This window comes from Capsicum annuum, chromosome 11 (genome assembly GCF_002878395.1).
Source record: "Capsicum annuum cultivar UCD-10X-F1 chromosome 11, UCD10Xv1.1, whole genome shotgun sequence".
NCBI classification, from domain to species: domain Eukaryota; kingdom Viridiplantae; phylum Streptophyta; class Magnoliopsida; order Solanales; family Solanaceae; genus Capsicum; species Capsicum annuum.
In genome coordinates, this window is record NC_061121.1 from 104015110 (window position 1) to 104038581 (window position 23472).

A 23472-nucleotide genomic window follows, 5' to 3' on the forward strand; every position below is an offset into this window, starting at 1 on the left:
TTCCAAATAGTTGAAATTCCTCTTTAATTAATTTAAATTTTCAACTATAAATTCAAATACACAAACATAATAATTTTTTTAATTTTTAATTTTAAATATCTTTGAGAAATCACAAAAATCCATTTATTGCTCTTCAAACGTGAACTTAAAGCTTTTTCAAGCTTATGCATGGAGTTTATTAATTTTATCAATATCCACTATCACTTACTTTTGATTCAAGTTTAAATTTTAATTTAAAAAATATATAAAAAAGTTTGAATTGAGAAATTAATTTGTAAAAAAAAATAAAAAATTAAATTTCAAATAAAGGGGAAGAAAATTTAGAAAAAGAAAAATAATTTTTTTTTTGGGTGCAATGGGGCTGGGGGCTAAAGGTAAAAAAATAGTGGGGTGGGGTGCGTGGTGCAGATGGGATTGGGGAGACAGGGTGGGGGTGAGAAACAAGAAGAAAGAAATAAAAAATTGGAGGGGGTGGGGGAACGGGGAAGGTGGATTATTGGATGTGGGGAAAAGGGCGGCCGCGCGGGGGGGGGGGGGGGGGGGGGGGTGCGCAGAATGGGAAAGGGGTGAAGGAGATTTTTTTTAATTTATTAGCATTTTTTAATTCTATTAAATATTTTAAATATTTTTTTAATTTCATGCACACTAAAAAATACGTGCAAATACGCGCTTTTCACATCAGCAACCTAATGTCACACATGCATCAAGAGGGTTTAAAATATTGCGTTTCATTGTTGAGGGGTTCAAATGATAAAAATTTAAGTAGAGGTGTTCACTTTACAAATTCGAACAAGTACAAGGGTCCACGAGACCATTTCGCATAAAATTTTTCTACTTCTTCGCAAAAGCAGAAAAATGACTTCTACTTCATCCCAAAAGCAGAAAAGTTATTTCTACTTTTTTTAAAAAACTAGTTTAACCGCACGTGCCTCGCACGTGTAATGTTTGATTATTTAAAATTAAATAATTTTATTTATTGAGGAGATTTTTAATGAAGTGTAAAAGTTTAAATCACTTTTCAAAGATGTTTCACATGTTAATATAATAATGTATAAATATATATTTTAATGTAAGCACATATTTATCTTACCATCAGAAGTTTCAAGTGATTGATGAATCATCATTTTGCGTTTGTCATTCAGTACCTCTTTCTCTTGTTGTCGGAGACTAAAATAGACGCATCAATCTGAATTATATTTATGGTACGATTATTTTTTTCTTTTTATATTTAAAATCTTTCCTCGTTTTTAAAAGTTAAATCTTTACAAAATCACTGATTATATTGTTATTACCTACTTAAAACTTTTAAAATTTTGATACTTCTCAATTTTTCTTATTTTAACACTTTTATATTTATTTCTAGATTTTTCAAATCTTCTTAAAATAAAATTTAGTTGATTTAAAATTCTTAAATCAATAAAAAAATATTAATTGTCATTAATTATGATAAATTCTAATAAGAAAAGATTTTATCATAAATATATTTAATTAATTTTTAAATATTAAAAAAATAATAAAAAGGCAATTATAATAAATAAATATTATATATTATAAATCATAGAAATAGAGGTAAACTATAAATATAGATTATAGATACTTTTATAAATTTACTAGACACCTTTTCTTAAAAAATAAAATAAAATGATAAGCAATCCAAACAAGCTATAAATGAAATTTTAAAAAAGCAAAAAAAAAAATGAAAAAAAGAGAGTTCTTTTCAAAGTTTCCTCTTCTTCTCTTCTCCACTTTTCTCTGTTGCAACTGCACTTCTAGGTTTACTCTTTTTGTCTTCTTCTTTTCTACTTTTTTAGATCTTTAACTTGTAATTATTTTTCTACATCATGCTTTCTTTTTCCCTCTGTTCTGCAATTTTTTTCTTCTTTGTAGTTTCTTTCTCTGTTCTGCTATGCTTTGGTCTGTGTTCTGCAATTGTTTCTTTGTTTTGTGATGTTTTTCTCTGTTATACACTGCTAAGCTTTTGCATTTGATTAATATATTTTTACCTGTGACGACTATTGGCTATCTAGTTCTGTATTTACTTTTTCATTTAAAAATTGAATGATTTGCTTAATATATTATTTCTATTGAGTTCTTGGTTATTTGACAATGCATATTTAATATTTTTTCTTTTTGTATTAATTTGCGCTTTACTTGAAAAAAGTGCACGCTCGGCTGATGCTTCTCCAGCATTTCCATAAGTTCGCCAACCAAATGTTTCCTTTAATAGTCCATTAATTTATTAATTTAACCCTAACTTTCCTGGGATTGAGGTATAGTTGTTGTTGAATGAAAAACTATGAGTGTCATGTGTCCGATAGTTGGGGGAGAAGAAACTCATATAGCTGTATGTAAATATAATATAAGAGAAAAGTCTTGGTTTCAAATGCATGACAAAATAACTTGAATACATCTTTCTTGCACATTTTTTTCTGTATAATTTTAAACAGTGCATTTCTAAGCATGCCTTTGCTTATGTTTTCAGATATAACATTCTTTTCGTTCTGTCAATATACCCTTCAAGTGCTTGGAGTCGTATTACTATACAAACAAAACTATAGTGAGGCTTGAGTATGTTTTTGACAAGCAATGTTCACCGAGCTCATCTGCATGTGAGTGTGTCTTCTCTATCCCAATTGAAGTCCCTCTTTTCCATTGAGTATGCTGTAAAGTTGTTGAAAAAGTTAGCTGATGATGGGAACTTCAAATTGGGAAAAGTTGTTCATGCACTTCTTATTGTATCTAATCATGCATCAGAAGACCATATAAGTCAGAATAATTGTCTCATTAATCTCTATTCAAGTTGTGGACAACTTGCTATTGCTCGGCAGGTATTCAACAGATTGCAGCAACGAAATGTAGTTTCTTGGAGTACTTTAATGACAGGGTATTTTCACAACGGGTTTACCTGGGAGGTACCCAAATTGTTCAAAGACATGGTTTCAGTGGATAATTTATTTCCAAATGAGTATGTCTTGTCTACTGTTCTTTCTTCTTGTTCTAGTGGTGGTTTGCTACACGAAGGGCGGCAGTGTCATGCATTAGTGTTAAAGTCAGGATTGGTGTTTCATCAGTTTGTGAAAAATGCTCTTCTATCCTTTTATACAATGTCTTCAGATATGGAAGGGGTTCTGGAAATCTTGAAGTCTGTTCCTGGAGCAGACAACATTACTTATAATTCTGTACTGAAGGGGTTCTTGGATCATGGGTATACAAGTCAAGCATTGGATGTCTTCTCAAGGATGTTGGCTGAGGGCTCGGTAGGGGACAAAATCAGTTATGTGAATATATTTGGTCTTTGTGCTCGTCTCAAGGATTTGAAATTGGGTCAGCAAGTTCATTCCAGGATGTTGAAGTCAGGTCTTCAGCTTGATGTGTTTTTAAGCAGTGCAGTCATGGACATGTATGGAAAGTGTGGTGAAATTTTAGGTGCAAGATATATCTTTTATTCTTATCCTGACCATAATGTGGTGTCTTGGACAACAATCTTGGCTGCAAATTTCCAAAATGAGTGCTTTGAGGAAGCCCTGAAAATGTTCTTACAAATGGAACTTCAGGATGTTGTGCCAAATGAATACACATTTGCAGTATTGTTGAATTCCTGTGCAGGTCTATCAGCACTTGGGTGCGGGAAAACATTACATGCACGTGTTGAGAAGACAGGACATGGAGCTTTTGTTGTAGTGGGGAATGCTTTGATCAATATGTATTTTAGGAGTGGCCATATTGAAGCCGCTAGGGCCTTATTTTCGAACATGATATGTCGAGATACTGTTACTTGGAATTTGATAATATCAGGTTTCTCTCATCATGGGCTTGGTGAGGATGCATTGTATATGTTTCAGGACATGTTAGCTGCCAAAGAGCAACCAAACTATGTAACCTTTGTCGGGGTTCTTTTGGCTTGTGGACATTTGGGTAGAATAGAAGAAGGATTTTACTATTTGCAACATCTAATGAGGGACTTTGGCCTTGAACCTGGGTTGGAGCACTACACCTGTGTTGTTGGGCTCCTAGGTAAAGCTGGAAAACTTGATGAGGCTGAGAAGTTCATGAGGTCGACACCAATCACATGGGATGTTATTGCTTGGCGTACTTTGCTTAATGCTTGTAACGTCCACCGCAATTATGGTTTAGGACAGAAAGTGGCAGACCATTTGTTGCAATTGAACCCTAATGATGTGGGAACCTATATCTTGTTGTCCAATATGCATGCCAAGGTGAAAAGGTGGGATGGTGTAACAAAGATACGGAAGTTATTACGAGAAAGGAACATAAAGAAAGAACCAGGATTGAGCTGGACTGAAATAAGAAATGAAACTCATCTGTTTGTTTCTGATGACACCCAACACCCGGAGACAGCTCAAATCCATGAGAAGGTGAGAAAATTGTTGGCTGAAATAAAACTATTGGGCTATGTTCCAGAAACGGCTTCCGTCTTGCATGATGTTGAGCAAGAACAGCAAGAGGGTTATCTTAGGTACCACAGTGAAAAGCTGGCTGTGGCATATGCTCTCATGAAAACGCCATCCAAAGCTCCAATTCATGTCATTAAGAATCTCAGAATCTGTGATGATTGTCATTCTGCTTTGAAGCTTATCTCAAAGGTCACCATGAGAGTGATAGTTGTAAGAGATGTCAATCGGTTCCACAGTTTTCAATATGGGTCCTGTTCATGCGCAGATTATTGGTGAAACATCACAAGATTGACACGTAGTTTCTTACAAGGTTTCAAATGAGAATTTTTCCTTCTGCTACCTAAGAAGGTAAGCTAACTCACTAATCATATTCTCAGCCAAGCAGAGGCAGTGAGCTTGAATAAAGCTTTTTTTTTGAACACCAATAATGCAAGGTGTCTGAAACATCTATTCATCGTATAATAAGTTTGTTTCTAACTTCCAAAATACTAACCCATCTTTCATGACAATCAAGAAATACCTGAGGACCATGACCCACGGTTCGGAACTTGGTGTGGTATCTACTTTAGTTATTAATCTTGTGTTAGTATCTACTTCTTCAATATGTGTGATCCTTTCATCCCTCAAGTTCTAATCTTTTGAAGATCTCATATGTTCAGAAATGTCAGAGGTCCTCGGAGTATTATTGTCCAACTGTTAGTACTCGGTTTGGAATAGATCCATTCTTCTGGAATCAGGGAATGATTGCTCATAGAATTTACTTCCTCAAGTTGGTCTCTTAACTTGATACTTCAGTATCTCCTTTTTGGATGCTTAAATCCTATTTGTTGCGATATCTCTGTCTATTTTAAAATTTTAAAATAGCGCTCCACACCTATGTGACTTCACAAACTTTAGGTGGTCCCACGTCTGAATCAGTCTTATTGACGACTAGTGTAAAAAATTCTAACTATGATAACTCCTCTTAATATTGGGCCTGTTAGAGCAGAGAATGGATACAAAAGATATATATAGCTCTTTTATTTGCTTTTTGTGTGTGCGCTTATTGTGAGAGAAACAGAATAAAATATGCTTGGAAAATTCCAATTTGTTTGTAGATGAAACATTCTTTTTCATTGTGCACTTTGATCTTGATGGGTCCAACAATCAGCTCTGAAATACTGTTGAAATTTTCTATATTTTCTTGCAGTCAAGGGATCCCCCAGAGTCTTAACTTTCTAAAGTATATATCACACAGCACAATAGTCATTGCAATCACATTTTGAAATTTCTGCACGATTTCCGGAGGAATAGAAGCAAAGTGCAACAGCTGGTTCAAGTATTCGATCCAGTTGTTTGAGCTTTTGATGGAACAGCTGGAGAGGCAGTCTTAATGCGAGTGAGATAACTGCTAGTTTTCTTTAGTGTATTTAGTTTTATTTGTTGAATTGTATGACTATTTCATCTAAAAGCTAAGTTGTTAGAGAAGGTGCACTTTTATTTAGTTAATTATATCTTCAACATGCTTCAATATTCTGGAATAATGTTATTTAATTATGGGAAGATCTAGAGAACAAGCACACAGATCCTTGGCTGCAGTTAAACGTTATAAGGTTACTAGCTGATCTAAATTCTTCAGTTAAGAGGCCTGAAATTGTGGATTATATTACCAAAATTCATTGAAAGCCTAGAGGAGCGTGATGCATGACACCAGGCTTATTGAGACTCCGAGTATGAAGCTCTCATTTCATTCCAAACATAGTGCACTTGTATCTCTGCCTCATCTGTTCAAGTTTTGAAAGACGTTATTCTGAACTGAGCTATTGAACTGCTTTCTGTTTCTTTCTTTCTTCTCTTTTTTTTGGGGGGAGCTGCTGCAGCTTCTTGATGCTGTTGCGCGCATGGAAAGTTTAGGTTTTGAGAAGTCCAATTGTGAAGCTATTGTTTTGATGACAAGGAGTTAATTGAGTAAGCTTGCTTCTGTTGGCTCAGCTGAAAGTAAGACCACAGCTCCAGAAGCCACAACAGAATGCGTTGAGGTGCGCACATGGTGTTTTATCATATTATATCGTTTACCTATCTCTAATAATCTGTTATTGGTCTACTGCTCACATGGTCAATCGCATTCTAGACATTTTTGGCAGGATTTCTTCTGATAGCTGAACACTTGACCATTCCTAAGCTGCGTACAGACTACTGACAACGTTTTCTGTCCTTGTGCTCAGATGTGGGCTTGGCTGCAGAGTCAAAAAGTGGAAAGTTGGTCTTCCTGAGAATGTGCTTTACTGGACTGTTTCTGGAGAATCTCAAGGACAATGTCTTTTGCAGGAGAGGAGCTGATTCTCTTGAACCTCCACTTCCTGCCGCGGCTGAGATATGTTCAGATTTTGATCCTACTGTAGATGTTGAGCCCTTCACTAGTTGTTCGAAACTTGTAGTTCTATATTGGTCTCTTGGGGTTACCTCCTCTATCACAGGGCCATCATGCCATGAAAAAGTCAGTATCGACTACTCTAAACAGTGTTGCAGCATGGGAGCAATTACACTTCGAGCAGTGAGTGCTCCATACATGTGGAGTGCTAATTGGAACTCCGCCGTCCAATGCATTTCTCAAGGAACCCACTACTTGTAAGTTAAGATCTGATTTAGAAGTTCAGCTTTTGAGCAAAGTTTGTAATCCATCTTCTCCTAGAATGCTTGGTTCTTATGTTGAAGCTGCTGTGCCTTGTTGCAACTACCATAGGTCAATCTTGTGAAACGAGTTGGAAACATGTATAAGATGTTGCACCTATAGGTGCATTCTTATGTCGTGTGCCATAGTGAAATTTCATCCAAACTTGGTAGTCTAGCGATCTTTGTATTAATTCCCTCTTGCTCATATAGCTCTAATTTTATGCTTTTTTGCTCCGTCTACCTTGATTAAGAAGAGGTTCATTTTGTAAAAAAACCTACATCGGAACACTGGGAACATCATCAATACAAAACTACTCGAGGTCATCTATTTAGTCCTCTATATCTCTTGCTATTTTAGGATCATTTCATTCCAATATTGATAAATTATCTAATTTAGGCAAATTAAAGGTTTTCTAAGTATACACTCCATCGCGCTCTTCATGACCCATAGTTTATGCCATGATAGGTTACACAACTTTGACTATTTCGTTTGTTCTATAATGTAACCAAGGTACTCGTTCTACTTGTTTGGCATCTTTTCACGTCCTAATATAAAATTGAATAGCTTGGTTTTGTCATGGTATTCCAGCTTCTCTAAGGCACTTCCAAACTTCTATAGGGATACCATCTGGGTGTGTCACAGGCTTTTCTAATCCTCATCTTTTTCGTGCATCCTTCACTCCATCACATCTGATTTTATAAATGTAGCTATGTTCTTAGAAATAAAACACCTAAATTGTGAAATTGTTATAAGACAATGAAGAATAAGAAGTTCTGATAACGTGTTATAAAACAATAAAGAAGAAGAGTAGAGAGAATAGATTCTTATTACTTCTCTTGAGGGATGATTTACAATGAAGAAAACCCTTTTATTTATAAGGGGAATTTATCTCTAGTTTCACACTAAAAGACAAATACATCAAATCTTGATAGATCTTGATAGACATTCACTATAATTGATATATATCATAACACTCCCCCTTGAATGTCTAACAATACGCATATAGGATGCCTCATTAAAAACCTTACAAGGAAAATCCAGTGAGACAAAACCTCGTAAGGGAAAAAGAGTACAGCGTGTATTAACTCCCCCTAATAAGAACATCCTTGAATCTTTGCATTCCGATCTTGTGCACCATCTTCTTAAAAGTTGTAATTGGTGAAGACTTGGTGAATAAATCAGCCACATTTTCACTTGAACGAATCTGTTGCAGTTGATATCACCATTCTTTTGTAGCTCATGTATGTAGAAAAGCTTTGATAAAGTGTGCTTCGTTCTATCTCCTTTTATGAATCCTCCACTAAGATGTGTCATGCATGATGCATTATCTCCGTATAAAATTATGGGTAGATTGTCATATTTCACACCATATTTTTCTCGAATGAGATGTATCATGGACCTCAACCATACACATTCTCGGGTTGCTTCATGAATAGCTATTATCTCAGCATGATTCGATGAAGTGGCTATGATAGACTGCTTTGTATATCTCCAAGATATTGCAGTACCACCACATATGAACACATAGCCTATTTGAGACCGAGCTTTATATAGGTCAGATAAGTACCCAAAATCAGTATGACCAATAAGATCGGGTCTGCAAACTTGCTAATAAATTAAATAAAAAAAAAGCTATATCAGGCCTTGTAGTATTTGCAAGATACATTAGTGCATCAATTGCACTAATATATGATACTTCATAACCAAGGAGTTCCTCATTCTTTTCTTGAGGTCGAAATGGATCCTTATTCAATTTTTCCATGTTTCTCATTTAAGCAAATACTCTATTGCTTTTGAAAACACTTTTAAGAGTTTCAATGATACTCAAATCATCAAATTATATCTTATGAGTATAATAAAAAGTTTCCCAGAAACTTTATATGCTTCAGGCATTTTGAATCCTTTAGGAATTTTTATATGGATATTTGTCAAGTAACAATAGCTAACATGTCAAGAGTGACATCTTCAAGTGTCTGGACTACAAATCAAATAAGTTTTGTACTTACCAAAATACATCCTTTCAGGTCACTTGATAAATATTTCTACGTCAGCATGCTTAAATTAACGTAGAATTTAGATCCTTATAATCTTTTACAATATTGCGCCAATATTGTATCAAAGATATCGTCGATGATTTATTATTTTGTATCAGTTCACAATGCGACATAACATTTTGAGATCTCATCACTTTATTATTTTCAGGTACCTAAACCTCTCACAAGGTTTTATGAAGTGTTATGTCGTAGGCTCTTCAAGAGCACATTGCCTTCTTATCATGATTATTTGCTCCTTATTCTTTTCAAGGATTATTTCATTTGGAACCGATTGATCTATCAAGCTTCATGCATGCATAGACTTTATCCTTTAAGGACACAAAATAGGCGCACTTGCAGCTAAATATGAGATGCTTTCGACAATTGACTTGAATTATCTTTTGAATGAAGATCTGATGATAATTCCTAACATATTTCATAGCTGCTTATAATCTCCCCTTATGTTAGGAAAACTAACATACATCCTCCATCTTCTTTGAGGATTCCATCTTTGTGCATCATGGTATATTTATTAATCGTATATCGCACATCAAAACTATTAGATGGAATAGTTGGTTCCTGACCTTGAACCAATTGAAAGGAAAGAAATAATCATAATATATTGGTCTAATGCATACAAGTGTTATTCTATGCAATATATCATATTTCATACCAATACATGAAACTTTGTTCTCATTAGTAATGGTTCAACTATTTATGGAAGGCGTTCAATGCTAAACCATCATCATCAAGATGAATTATCTTGATTATACAATCTAAAAATTATGCTCAATTTATATTGAACAAGTAACTTTATGAATGTCAAACATAGGTTGACCATGAATGTACATGTGATCATCTTATTGATGCATTTTTTCAACATATCACATGATAGGTGAATGAGCCCTTATTCACCTTTTATTCTTTTCAAATTTTGAGAGATCCAATCTCAAATTAGTTGGTCCAACCAACTTATCATGAGAACAAGCAACATTAAAGTTCATGAAGAATTTTCTAATTCTTCAATATATGTTCAATACTCAGTATGCACATCTTCGGGATATCGCAATCGTTCATGTCAACTTATGAACTTTTAATCTAGTAAACTCCAAGTTTATCATCATATGTGTTTTTGCTTTAGTAAATTTCAGATTTACTATTATATGAATAAATTTCAGATTTACTACTTCAGAAATAGATTTTAAAATTATTCAACCTCTTTCGGAGGTGAGTTGTGATACAATCAGAATCAAGTGCACGTTTGCATCAATAAGTTTCTCATTCCTCAGGAACGGAATATAATCGTGTCTTAAGCCTATCAAATTATGATAACTTATAACCTCTTTCAAGATTTTGCTACTTCAGAAGCAAATCGAGGCATACATATGATGTAGAGAATTTTTCTCTAGTATATCTTATATTCATATAAACGTGTGAAAATATCATCACTTTTGATGATCATTATCATATTGTCCCTCCACGCGTATATTCATGCATTCAATCACTTGTCTTCTTTCAGACATATTATGCACTGCTACCACATACACCTCAAGAATGAAGTAAGTTGTCATATTTCAGACTTATCATATATTGCCACCATATTTACTTTATGGAATGGAGCATATTTAATGGGTCGAATTTCATGACTTTCCATTAAACACCCATTATTTTGCCTTAGCCATCATAATATCATCAATATGGTGTATTGAGATTCAAACTCAACATCTTATCCATATAAAAGCATCTTAGACATGAATCGATGAGACTTGAACCCAATACATTATCATCATTTTTGATAATATTGTTCTTGAGGAATAAATTTAAAATATAAATGGTTTTAAACCAATTATTTTTCCTCAAATCCAATAATAATTATATTAGTAATAGCAAAAGAAACATAACATAAAGAATTACTAACCTTGAAATTCTTCAGATTTATAATCTCACCTTGTTTGGCAGAGTCTCGTGCTGATAACGTGTTATAAAATAATAAAGAATAAGAAGTGCTAATAACGTGTTATAAAACAATAAAGAATAAGAAGAAGAGTAGAGAGAATCGATTCTTATTATTTCTCTTGAAGGATGATTTACAATGAAGGAAACCCTTCTATTTATAGGGGAATTTGCCCCTCGTTTCACACTAAAAGACAAATACATCAAATCCTGATAGACATCAAATAGATCTTGACAGACATTCACTATATATATCATAACAGAAATGAAGTTTTATATGAGCATGTTTTGTGAATTATGTTCTTTAAGTTCTCATAACTTAATTTACCGATATGGCTCTGTTTTTTTATTTAAAATATTGCAGGGGTTCTCATGCTAGTTGTGCATATGTAGGTCTCAGAAGTAGAGTTTCTGAATAGTGAAGTACACAACAATATAGTGAAGAAGATTACATAATTCTTAAATTAAAAAAAGAAAGGAAAACTACAAGACACATTCATGTTTAGTGTTTCGCCCAAAAGGTACAACTAAGCTTTTGCTTCAATAATTTTCTTTTTTTTTTTATAATTGTAGTGTCCGGGTTTGCTTGAATAATTCATTGGACTTGCATTGCCTACTGCATTGATCACCTTGCTAGAAATGAATTTGGTGACATAAGCAGTTTCGACTTTTTTGCTTTTGGTCATGTTGATGACTAGCAAAAACCGAACTATTGGTGCATTTTTTGGACCAAAGTGGCTGAGTTTAAATCAGTATATATTGTAAGTAGCTATTACATGCATTAGTTGATATTGTCTTTAGCAGAATATTATGAAACGCAATATTATAAGTAGCTATTACTGCATTGATATTGTAAGTAGTTGTAAGTACCTGTTCTTGATCATAATCTTCTATCTGTTAGCCAAATTACCTCCTCTCTCAATTGTACTGTAACTTTTTAGCCTCTTTTTTGTATCTTTCAGGACATTCTTACTCGGGGACTCTTGGTTATGGTGTTAAGCGAGGAAATCTCTACTTTCTGGAATTGACTAAAGGTGGAGAGAAGAAATTCAGTCATGCATTCCGCACACATGGGGTTGAGAAGGCACGGGACCATATATGGTTATGGCGTAAGAGGCTCAGACATATCTCATCTGGTTATCTTCAGAAACTCAAATTAGATTTGTTTTTAGGTTTAGATAGCTCAGTTTGTCATTGTGACATTTGTGAATTAGCAAAAAATCATTGTGTTCCATATTTATCAAGTTTGAATAAATGTTCAGAGCCTTTTTGCTGTTATACATTCTGATATTTGAGGCCCTGCAAAAGTTGAATCTCTATCTCAAGCTCGTTATTTTATTACTTTCATAGATGAATGTACTAGAATGACATGGATAGCATTACTTCGGAAGAAGAGTGATGCGTATATTGCTTTTAAAGTTTTTTATAATATGGTATATACTCAATATCAATGACAGATTCGTGTTTGGCAATCTGAAAATGCCATGGAATTTATACAATCTACCATTGATGAATACCTTTGGCAAGAGGTGTACATCATCAAACATCTTGCACATACACACCACAACAAAACGGTCTAGTAGAAAGAAAGAACAGACAGATTATAGAGATTGTTCGTGCATCTCTCTTTGGCATGAATATGTCAAACATTTATTGGAGGGAAACAGTTAAGTTTGCGGCTTATCTTATTAATTGAGTTCCATCTCCAGCCATAAATTTTGAGACTCCGCAGCAAAAGCTTCATTCTCTTTGATCTCTTCCACATCTGCCGAACTTAGAGCAAAGGGTGTTTGGTTGCACGGTTTACACCCACATTCCCAAAGCTCTGCAAGGAAAGTTAGATCCGTGTGCAAGACGGTGTGTGTTTGTTGGCTATCAGAATTTCAGAAAGAATACAGGTGTTATGACCCACAAAATAAGAAATTATATCTTACTCTTGATGTATTATTCCATGAGTCAGAACCTTCTTATGAAGGAACAATAAAACCCTCATCTCTTCTGGGAGAGAGTGACAGAGAAAATACTAGAATGAATGTAGTTTTAGGGGGAGAAACAGAGTTCCTGGAAGGTGAAGATCATGAGGAAATATTAAATACATGTACTGGTATCTTAGAACAAGATGTAGTCTCACATGAATACAACGGAGGAACCAGGGAAGAAGGAAATAAAATTCGCGAAGCCGCAAATAAAGAAAATGAAGAGATTATTCCAGAAAGAACAACAACCACTCCATTAACCAATGAGTCCTCTCAGAATGTCCTACATGATCATTTACCTCAGGTACCTCTGTCTAATGACCCTTATCCTTCCCCTCCCCGTTATCCACCAAGAAAAAATAAGGTGTACCAAGAATAAAATATGAACCTGATCTTAATGCCAATTTGAAGTATCCCATTAGTAATTATAGCTCCACCAAAAGATTATCAACATCATATGCTCTAACTGTTAATCAATTATCCAAAGTGTCTATTCCTAGTGGTGTACAAGAGGCATTAGCAGAATCACAATGGAGGAAGGCAACAAATGAAGAAATGGAGGCCTTGTAGAAAAATCAAACTTGGGAACTAGTCTCACTTCCTGAAGGAAAGAGGATCGTCAGGTGTAAATGGGTGTATACTATAAAGCTTAAAGCAGATAGAAGTATTGATAGGTATAATGCGAGGTTGGTATCAAAAGGATACACACAGAAGTATGTAGTAGACTATCAGGAAACATTTGTAACAGTGGCTAAACTCAATGCTATTCGTATCCTCATATCAGTTGCAGCAAATAGAGATTGGCCATTGCAATAATTTGACGTAAAAAATGCATTCTTAAATGGTGACTTAGAGGAAGAATTTTATATGGAGCTATCACTCGGAATTATGCAGGAGCACACTTATAGAAAAAAAGTATGCAAATTAAGAAAGACATTATAAGGATTAAAACAATCACCACGGGCATGGTTTGGACGTCTCACATCTGCAATGACATTAGTGGGTTATGAACAGAGTAACTCTAATCACACTCTCTTTATAAAACACAACAAAGGGAAGGTAACTGCATTGATCGTGTATGTTGATGATATGGTCCTGACAGGAAATGATTCCGATAAAATGGATCAACTTTAGAAGTTTTTGGCATCAAAATTTAAAATGAATAACATAGGACAATTGTGATATTTCCTAGGGACTGAAGTATCAAGGTCGAGACAGGGAATTTCTCTTTCTCAAAGAAAATATGTACTAGACTTGTTGATGGAGATAGAGATGCTAGCGTGCAAGCCAATTGAAACACCTATGGAGGCAAACCACAGACTCGAGAACTCTTCGGCAGAGAAAATAAAAGATGTAGGCAGATAACAACGTCTAGTAGGGAAATGAATCTATCTGACTCATACAAGGCCAGACATTGCATATGCTGCAAGTGTTGTGAGTTAGTTCATGCAGAATCCAACAAAAGATCATACGGAAGCTGTCTATAGAATTTTTCTACTTGAAAAAAGCTTCAGGAAAAGGGCTTTTGTTCTTGAATAATGAGAAAACTATCATCAAAGGCTATACAGATGCAGATTGGGTAGAAGATCAATTGACTAGAAAATCAATAGTCGGGTATCTCACTTTTGTCGAAGGCAATCTAGTCACGTGGAGAAGTAAGAAGCAAAAGGTTGTCGCAAGGTCTAGTGCAGAAGCAGAATTTCGAGGGATGACCAATGGTCTGTGTGAGATATTATGGATTAAATATGTTCTGAAGGATTTTGGAATTGAATGCACAGGGACTATGAACTTGTTTTGTGATAACAAGGCTGCAATTCAAATAGCATAGAACTCCGTTCTACATAATCGCACTAAGCATGTTGAAATTAATCGACATTTCATTAAGGAGAAGTTAGATCAAAAGAGTATACATTTTTCCTTTGTCAAGTCTGAAAGTCAGCTAGCAGATGTACTCACCAAGGCTGTATCTAGGAAGGTCTTCCACGCGATGATTGGCAAGCTGGGTATGATAGACATCTATGCACTGCCTTGAGGGGAGTGTTGATATTAGGACTTGTATATAAATATGTATTTCTAGTAGGGGTCAAGTATTTGTCCTAATTTTCCTCTAATTTACTTGTTGACATAGAATTATTTGTATCTATATATACTCCTTTTATTAACCACTGAATCAACTAAGCAACTGAATATCAAATCAGTCGTGGTGCACTTACACCTTTGAAAGAAAGCTTCAATGTGGTAGCAGTATTTCTTCCCAAGATAATACACTCAGGCTTCAATTTGCTGCAAAAAGAAAAGAATAAAATAACTAATCAGAAGAGCTCAAATGCAAAAATGACAACATTAAACTCCAAAATCATCCCCAAGATTATAAGTGGGATCTTCAAGTTCTTGCAATAATACCGTATTTCGACGCCTTGCACCCAGTTTATATGAATTATTTCACCAATTTCACCTCTTACAAGCCATTCCTTAAACTTTTTCATCAAAGTCAATCGTCATTCAAATAATGAAAGGGACATCGTCTTTGATATTTGGCCTCCTTTTAATTTTTGTCCGCTCCTCTTTTTAACATTTGGGTCCCTATAAAGAGACAACAACGATATGCTAAGGTCCCCAATACTTTTAGATGAATTGATGTTTTTCTCATTTATTTGAGCTGGTTTCCTTTTTCTTCCTTGCTTTGGTTTTGACACTTTCTCCTGCTGACTCATTTCAGTTTGGCCTACAATATCGCTAGTCTGGACTGGGCATTCTATATCTACATCAGTGTTAACCAGTTGTATCAATTGGCCCTCCTCAAATTGCATTAATCCTGCCACTTTTTCCTGTTGGTTCTTTTTAGTCTGCCATGCTACATACATTGTCAACGTTCAAAGCTTTAAGGTTCTGTCTGAAAACTAAAGCACACAAATATCTTTTTGGCTTACTGGATGCTTTTCTAGATTTTATATCAAATTTTATATATTTTTTATATAATTATACCTAATCTGTATTAAATTTAATGAATATGGAACCATAAAAAATTTGGCAATAGATCCGCGTGTTTATAACAATGTTAATCAATTGCATCATTTTATCTATCTCAATAATCAGCTGATGTGTTGTAAACACAAAATGTCCAGGTTGACAATGTAGTAGGCCAGCCTAAAAAGAATTAGCAGGAGAAAATGGCAGAACCAATGCAATCTAAGGCGGAAAGTTGATACACACAGAATGCCAAGTCCAGGCTAACGGTGTGGCATGCCAGACTCAAATAAAATCGGCATGAGAAAGTGACAAGACCAAAACATGCATGGAAAAGAAAACCAACTCAAATAAATGAGAAAAATGTCATTTCATCTAAAAGGATTGGATACCCTAGCATATGGTTGTCGTCTCTTTATAGAGATCCAAATGTAAAAAAAAAAGCGGAGCGAGGACTGAAAGGAGGACAAGTATCATATACAATGTCCCTTTCCTTACTTGGAGGACAAGTATCAAATACAATGTCCCTTCCATTATTTGGATGGCAATTTGTCTTTGATGACAAGGCTTAAGGAATGGCTTGTAAACGGTGAGCGGTGAAAATGATTCATACAGGTTGGGTGGAATGTGTCGGAATAAGGCATTTTCTCAAGAACTGGCAGATCCCACTTTTAATCTTGGGGGTGATGTAAGTGATTTTTGTTCTTTTATGTTTGTGTTTCACTTTTTTGAAAGTTAAGCATTGTCATTTGCGCTTCTTTGATAAGTTGTTTTTCTCTTTGCAGCAAATTGAAGCGTGTATGTATTAACTTAGGAAGAAGTATTGCTGCCACATTGAAGTTATCTTTCAAAAGTTTGTGCACCACAAATAATTTGATATTCCATGGCTTAGTTGATTCAGTGGTTGGACAATATTCTAGTCCAGAATATCATTGGTGTAAACCCTAGATCTTTTCTGGTGCAATTTGTTGCATACATGAAGAACTTCAAGGCTCTTGTTTGATACCATGGTCAAAAGTTGATAGAGTGCTTTTGTCGATGTGTCTACACAGGGATCATAAAGAATCAATCCATTACTTCTTGTGTGATGAGTTTATAGAGAAAGGTCATTGATGTTTATGATTCTTATCTATATCTATATCTATATATTATATTAATATTATGTAATGACCCTTCAGGTCATTTTCCATATTTATGCTTATCTTCATCGTTTGAGCTTCTCTATAGCTGCCCCAAGTCATTTATGACATGCTGAGACCGACGGTTCGGTTACCAGACAGTTCGTTTGTTTTTTAGAGTCAATTCCCTATTTAGAAGTTTTCACTGGTTCCAAATGGCCACCGAGTGAAAATTTCAGCAAAACGGTCCTGTATGCAAATTCTGACTACGCCAGTAGATTCGAAATATCGATTTTAGTTTAGGTATACCTTGGGTTCGGGTCCCAATGCACCGTAGCTCATTTCAACCTAGTGGTCGGAAAGTTAAAAATTTGAATGAATAGGTGTGGGACCCACTTTTTATCAAAATGATCACGGATGAAAGTTTTGATGATTCCTATGAATTTAAAATGTGGTTTACACTCAAATTTCACTGTTGGATCATATATTTTGGTTTCCAAATGAGTTTCGAGGGTCAAAAATAAGTTTTTGACTTTGTTGATGGCCTAGACAGCGACTGCGGATCTCCAAAGCTGGTATGGGTATTTAAGCACCCTATAGCCACATTTTCCCTCTATTTTGACTCATTTTTTAGAGCCCAAAACCCTAAATGGGCATGATAAATCAAAATTGAGTCTTGTGGGTGTCTAGGGAGCTTGGTAAATATCTTTTATCATGATTATCATCCGAATTAATGTAGATTTTATCACTTTATTGGTGAATTTCTTAGTTTTTGAACCAAAATCCCAATTTAGCTTAGGGTTCGATTTAGCCCTAAATTTGATTTGTTTCACCAATTCATTGAGGGTTATGATTCCTTGGTGATGTATGAGCATTGGGTTGATCCCGGAAATGCGCTTTTCGTATGTGAGACCCACTTGGGGGTTTTGGTGTCGTTTTGGGACCCGAAGCACAATAGTGCAATACGGGTATCGTTAGACTCGTATTGATGAGTAGATTATATTTTTGATAGTGTGATCACATTTTGGGGAATGTGAAGTGAAGACGGGCATGTGGTGCTTGAAGTGTGATTTTGCAGTTTAGCCTTGAGGTAGACTTCTGTATACTCTTCTTCATGGATGATGTGTGATATATATTGCGTGTGAATGTAAATGTTAAGATTGATATTGGATAGAATGACTTAGTATTGATTATACATATAAGTTTGGGGACTAGATAGGGGTTTTGACACGTAGGTTGAATTACTTAATACCCATGTAAAATCCTATTGCCTTCTCTCTAGTTTGGGTAAATTTGTAGCATAGATATGATGTAATGCTATGCTTGGAATATAGTTTTAGCATTTGAAGCATGATTTGTATATTTAGCCTTATTGGGCTAGTGTGATAGTTTTGGAACCGTAAGTTTGGTAGAGTTGACTTGAGTTCCCTTGTTTCTAGTCGAAGTTACTATCTTAGACTTTAATATGGCTTGCTTGATATCTAGAAGATGAATTAGATACCTTAGCCTAGTTTGGGGTATAGTATGCCTAATTATGGAAATTATGGATTAGAAGTGGGATCATTCAACCCACTTAGGCCTAAGCTTATGTTAAGTCTTGTGGACTTAGTTGCGGATGTTAGACATAGTTGAGGCTAGTAAACCTTAGAATAAGGTTACTTCATAACTTGATAACTTGTATTGATGTTTCAAGATTGTGACTAATTAGTTATGGTTATGATACTACATGTGGAGGTGGTATTCCTCCTAGATACATTATGTGGCATATAGAGATGCTATTTCCTCTTAGACTTGATATTTGACCTATAGAGATACTATTTTCCTCTTAGACTTGATATTTGGCCTATAGAGTTGCTATTTTCTTTAGTCATGATTATTGGACCTATAGAGATGATGGTCCTTTTGGATATGTAAATTGGCCAAAAGAAGCGATATTCCTCTTTGTCTTGACGTATGACCTATTGCTATATGATATCCTATAGATAATTATCTATCTATATTATGCTTCCTAGATGTGAGATATCTCTAGTGTGAGAAATGATAACATATTTATTTATTATGCCTCCTATATGTGAGATGCCTTCTATATGTGAGATGATTAGAGGTATGCAACGGCTTATACATATGATTATTGATATGAGTTCTAAAAATGTATATGGGCCTAAGGCTATGATTATGATGTTGTGATTATTCCGAATAAATTAATGGACCAAGGGCCATGTTATAGTACTGATTTGATATCTAAGATGTGTTTATAGTTGTGAATGATGTGATTGCGATTTATGAATATGAATATATATATGTTTGTATACACATCTCTCCAGTATGGGATGGAGGAAGATGCAGTATGATGCTAATTATTTCACTGACTGAATACTGGTTATGGCATACATAGGTTTGTACGTTCATAATTATTTACCATTTTAAATGATGTGATTATAGCTGAAATATGATATTATGGTTGTTCTTCTTGTTAGACGGTTAAGCTATGTGGTAACTAGTTGTCTATTAGCTGACTATTACACTTGATGGCTAGGAAGCTAATGTACTAGTTAATGAATCTTGCTTAGTTGGAACATGGTAGCTAACGATGGTCAGTTAATGAATGATTTCATTTAATAAAAGATGGTTAGGTGACAAGTGGTAATGTGTTGTCTAGTAATGATTAACAAAAATAAGATGAATAGTTGATACTAATAAATGGTGGATAAATGACGGTTTTGGTCTAATGATGAACCTAGACTAGATGTTAGATGTTGACTATTAAATGAACAGTGTTTCGTTGTTATTCCGTGAACAAAGATTATGTGAAGGATAATGTTTAGGCTAATAACTAGAGGTTATGTGATAACTAGTGAACTAACGGTTTAATAATAATAAGTGTTGGTTAGCTAATAACGAGTAGTTGTAATATATTGATAAGATAGACATCTTTACGATTATGAGTATATCGGCTTGTATCTGTGCACCTATTATATGCCTATATTTATGTGTCGAGAGTTATGATGATATATTGGTACCCGGTAAGGCCGAAGGATATTATGATGATATTGATACCCGGTTTGAGTTCGGAGGATACTATTGAGATAATATTAATTCTCGACAAGGTTGGAGGATATTATTTGATATTGTTTGGCATGAGCTATATCAAGTAACAATATCATTTGATATTATTTCGCATCTAGGATTTTAGTTTTGGTAGACCTTTGGTTTGGGTCCCAATGCATCGTAGCTCATTTCGACGTATTGGTCGGAAAGTTAAAAATTTGAATGAATAGGTGTGGGACTCACTTTTTATCGAAATGATCTCGGATGAAAGTTTTGATGATTCCAATAAATTTGAAATGTCGTTTACAATCAAATTTCACAATTAGATCATATATTTTGATTTTCGAATGAGTTTCGAGGGTCAAAAATAAGTTTTTTGACTTTGCTGATGGCCTAGACAGTGACTGCTATCTCCAAAGCTGGTATGGGTATTTAAGCACTCTATAGACGCGTTTTTCACCATTTTGACTCATATTTGAGAGCCTAAAACCCTAAATAGGTATGAGAACTCAAAATTAAGTCTTGTGGGTGTCTAGGGAGCTTGGTAAAAATCTTTTATCATGATTATCATCCGAATTAATGTAAGATTTTATCACTTTATTGGTGAATTTGTTAGTTCTTGACCTAAAACCCCAATTTAACTTAGAGCTTGATTTAGCCCTAAATTTGGTTTGTTTTCACCAATTCATTAAGGGTTATGATTCCTTGGTGATATATGAGCACTAGGTTGACCTCGAAAATGTGATTTCCGTACGTGGGACCCACTTGGAATTTTTGGTGTCGTTTTTGAACCCGAAGCACTATAGTGCAATATGGGTATCGTTAGACTCGTATTGATGAGTAGATTATATTTTTGATAGGGTGGTGGCATTTTGGAGATTGTGAAGTAAAGACAAGCATGTGGTGCTTGAAGTATGAATTTGCGGTTTAGCCTTGAGGTAGGCTTCTGTCTACTCTTTTTCATGGATGATGTATGATATATATTGCGTGTGAATGTGAATGTTAAGATTGATATTGGATAGAATTACTTAGTATTGATTATACATATAAGTTTGGGGATTAGATGGTGGTTTTGTCCCGTAGGTTGAATTACTTAATACCCTTGTAGAATCTTATTGCCTTCTCTCTAGTTTGGGTAAATTTGTAGCATAGATATGATATAATGCTATGCTTGGAATATGGTTTTAGAATTTGAAGCATGATTTGTATATTTAGACTTATTGGGCTAGTGTGATAGGTTTGGAACCGCAAGTTTGGTAGAGTTGACTTGAGTACCCTTATTTCTAGTCGAAGTTACTATCTTAGGCTTTAATATGGCTTGCTTGTTATCTCGAAGATGAACTAGATACCTTAGCCTAGTTTGGGGCATAGTATGCCTAATTATGGAAATTATGGATTACAAGTGGGATCGTTCGACCCACTTAGGCCTAAGCTTATGTTAAGTCATGCGGACTTATTTGCGGATGTTAAACATAGATGAGGCTAGTAAAACTTAGAATAAAGTTACTTCATAACTTTGTAACTTGTATTGATGTTTCAAGATTGTGGCTATTTAGTTATGGTTATGATACTACATGTGGAAGTGATATTGGGTATTTAGAGGTGATATTCCTCCTAGATACATTATGTAGCATATAGAGATGCTATTTCTTCTTAAATTTGATATTTGGCCTATAGAGTTGCTATTTTCCTTAGTCATGATTATTGGACCTATAGAGATGATGGTCCTTTTGGATATGTAAATTGGCCTAGAGAAGCGATATTCCTGTTTGTCTTGACATATGACCTATTGATATATGAGATCTTATAGACAATTACACGTCTATCTATATTATGCCTCCTAGATGTGAGATGTCTCTAGTGTGAGAGATGATAACATATTTATTTATTATACCTCCTATATGTGAGATACCTTCTATATATGAGATGATTAGAGGTATGCTACGGATTATACATATGATTATTGATGTGTTTAGGAAATGTATATGGGCCTAAGGCCATGATTATGATGTTGTGATTATTTTGAATAAATTAATGGACCAAGGGCCGTGTTATAGTACTGATTTGATATCCAAGAAGTGTTTATAGTTGTGAATGATGTGATTATGATTTATGAATATGTATATGTTTGTATACATATCTCACCGATATGGGACGGAGAAAGATGCAGTATGATGCTTATTATTCCACCGACTGAATACTGGTGATGGCTTGCATAGGTTTGTATGTTCATGATTATTTAACATTTTAAATGATGTGATTATAGCTGAAATATGATATTACTGTTGTTCTTCTTGTTAGACGGTTAAGCTATGTGGTAACTAGTTGTCTATTAGCTGAATATTACCTTTGATGGCTAAGAGGTTAATGTATTAGTTAATGAATTTTGCTTAGTTGAAATATGGTAGCTAACGATGGTCAGTTAATGAATGATGTCATTTAATAAAATATGGTTAGGCTACAAGTGGTAATGTGTTGTCTAGTAATGATTAACAAAAATAGGATCAATAGTTGATACTAATAAATGGTGGATAAATGATGGTTTTGGTCTAATGATGAACCTAGACTAGATGTTAGATGTTGACTATTAAATGAATAGTGGTTAGTTGTTATCCCGTGAACAAGGATTATGTGAAGGATAATATTTAGTCTAATAACTACAGGTTATGTGATGACTAGCGAACTAGCGATTTAATAATAATAAGTATTGGTTAGCTAATAACGAGTAGTTGTGATGTATTTATAAGATAGACATCTTTATGGTTATGAGTATATCAACTTGTGTCTGTACACCTATTATATGCCTATATTTATATGTCGAGTGTTATGATGATACATTGGTACCCGGCAAGGCCGGATGATATTGTGATGACATACTGATACCCGACAAGGGCGGAAGATATTATGATGATATTGATACCCGGTTTGAGTCCGGAGGATACTGTTGAGATGATATTAATTTTCGACAAGGTCAGAGGATATTATGATGATATTGATACCCGGTTTGAGTTCGGAGGATACTATTGAAATATTATTGATTCTCGGCAAGGCCGGAGGTTGATTATGATGATAATGTTCCTGATGAGGACAGTTATTATGAGTTGTGATATTGATGGTATACTTTGCATTCATTCCTGCATGTGCATCTCCTATTACTAGTATTCACTTATGTCTATCAGCCGATATGGGACGATTGCATAGATATGGGTAAAGAATATGCCTTGTGTTGTTATATGTTGATTGAACCTTCTGAGTCTGGGGCTGTGGGGGTATGCATAGGCTCGGCTAGTTATTTGGTTGTCTGGAGTA

At 34.8% G+C, this 23472-nt stretch overlaps 1 protein-coding gene across 5 annotated transcripts; it reads left to right on the top strand.

The window, feature by feature from the left end:
* The first annotated feature begins 1629 nt into the window (after positions 1-1629).
* Positions 1630-7408, top strand: LOC107853849 (pentatricopeptide repeat-containing protein At5g39680). Of its 5 annotated transcripts, XM_047398877.1 has the most exons (6): positions 1654-1773; positions 2483-4763; positions 5605-5793; positions 5959-6125; positions 6275-6433; positions 6620-7408. In XM_047398877.1, exon 2 carries the CDS (start codon positions 2571-2573, stop codon positions 4689-4691), a length of 2121 nt encoding a protein of 706 aa, XP_047254833.1. In that variant the 5' UTR covers positions 1654-1773; positions 2483-2570; the 3' UTR covers positions 4692-4763; positions 5605-5793; positions 5959-6125; positions 6275-6433; positions 6620-7408. The 5 variants fall into 5 exon arrangements, with proteins under 5 accessions (XP_016554320.1, XP_047254834.1, XP_047254833.1 ...); XM_016698835.2 differs by lacking the exon at positions 5959-6125; XM_016698838.2 differs by having other exon boundaries at positions 5605-6433; positions 6526-7408.
* Positions 7409-23472: the final 16064 nt, after the last annotated feature.

What these genes read in the sequence shown, in the direction of transcription:
- LOC107853849 (XM_016698834.2), top strand. Translation starts at nt 2,571, where the DNA reads ATGTTTTTGACAAGCAATGTTCACCGAGCTCATCTGCATGTGAGTGTG.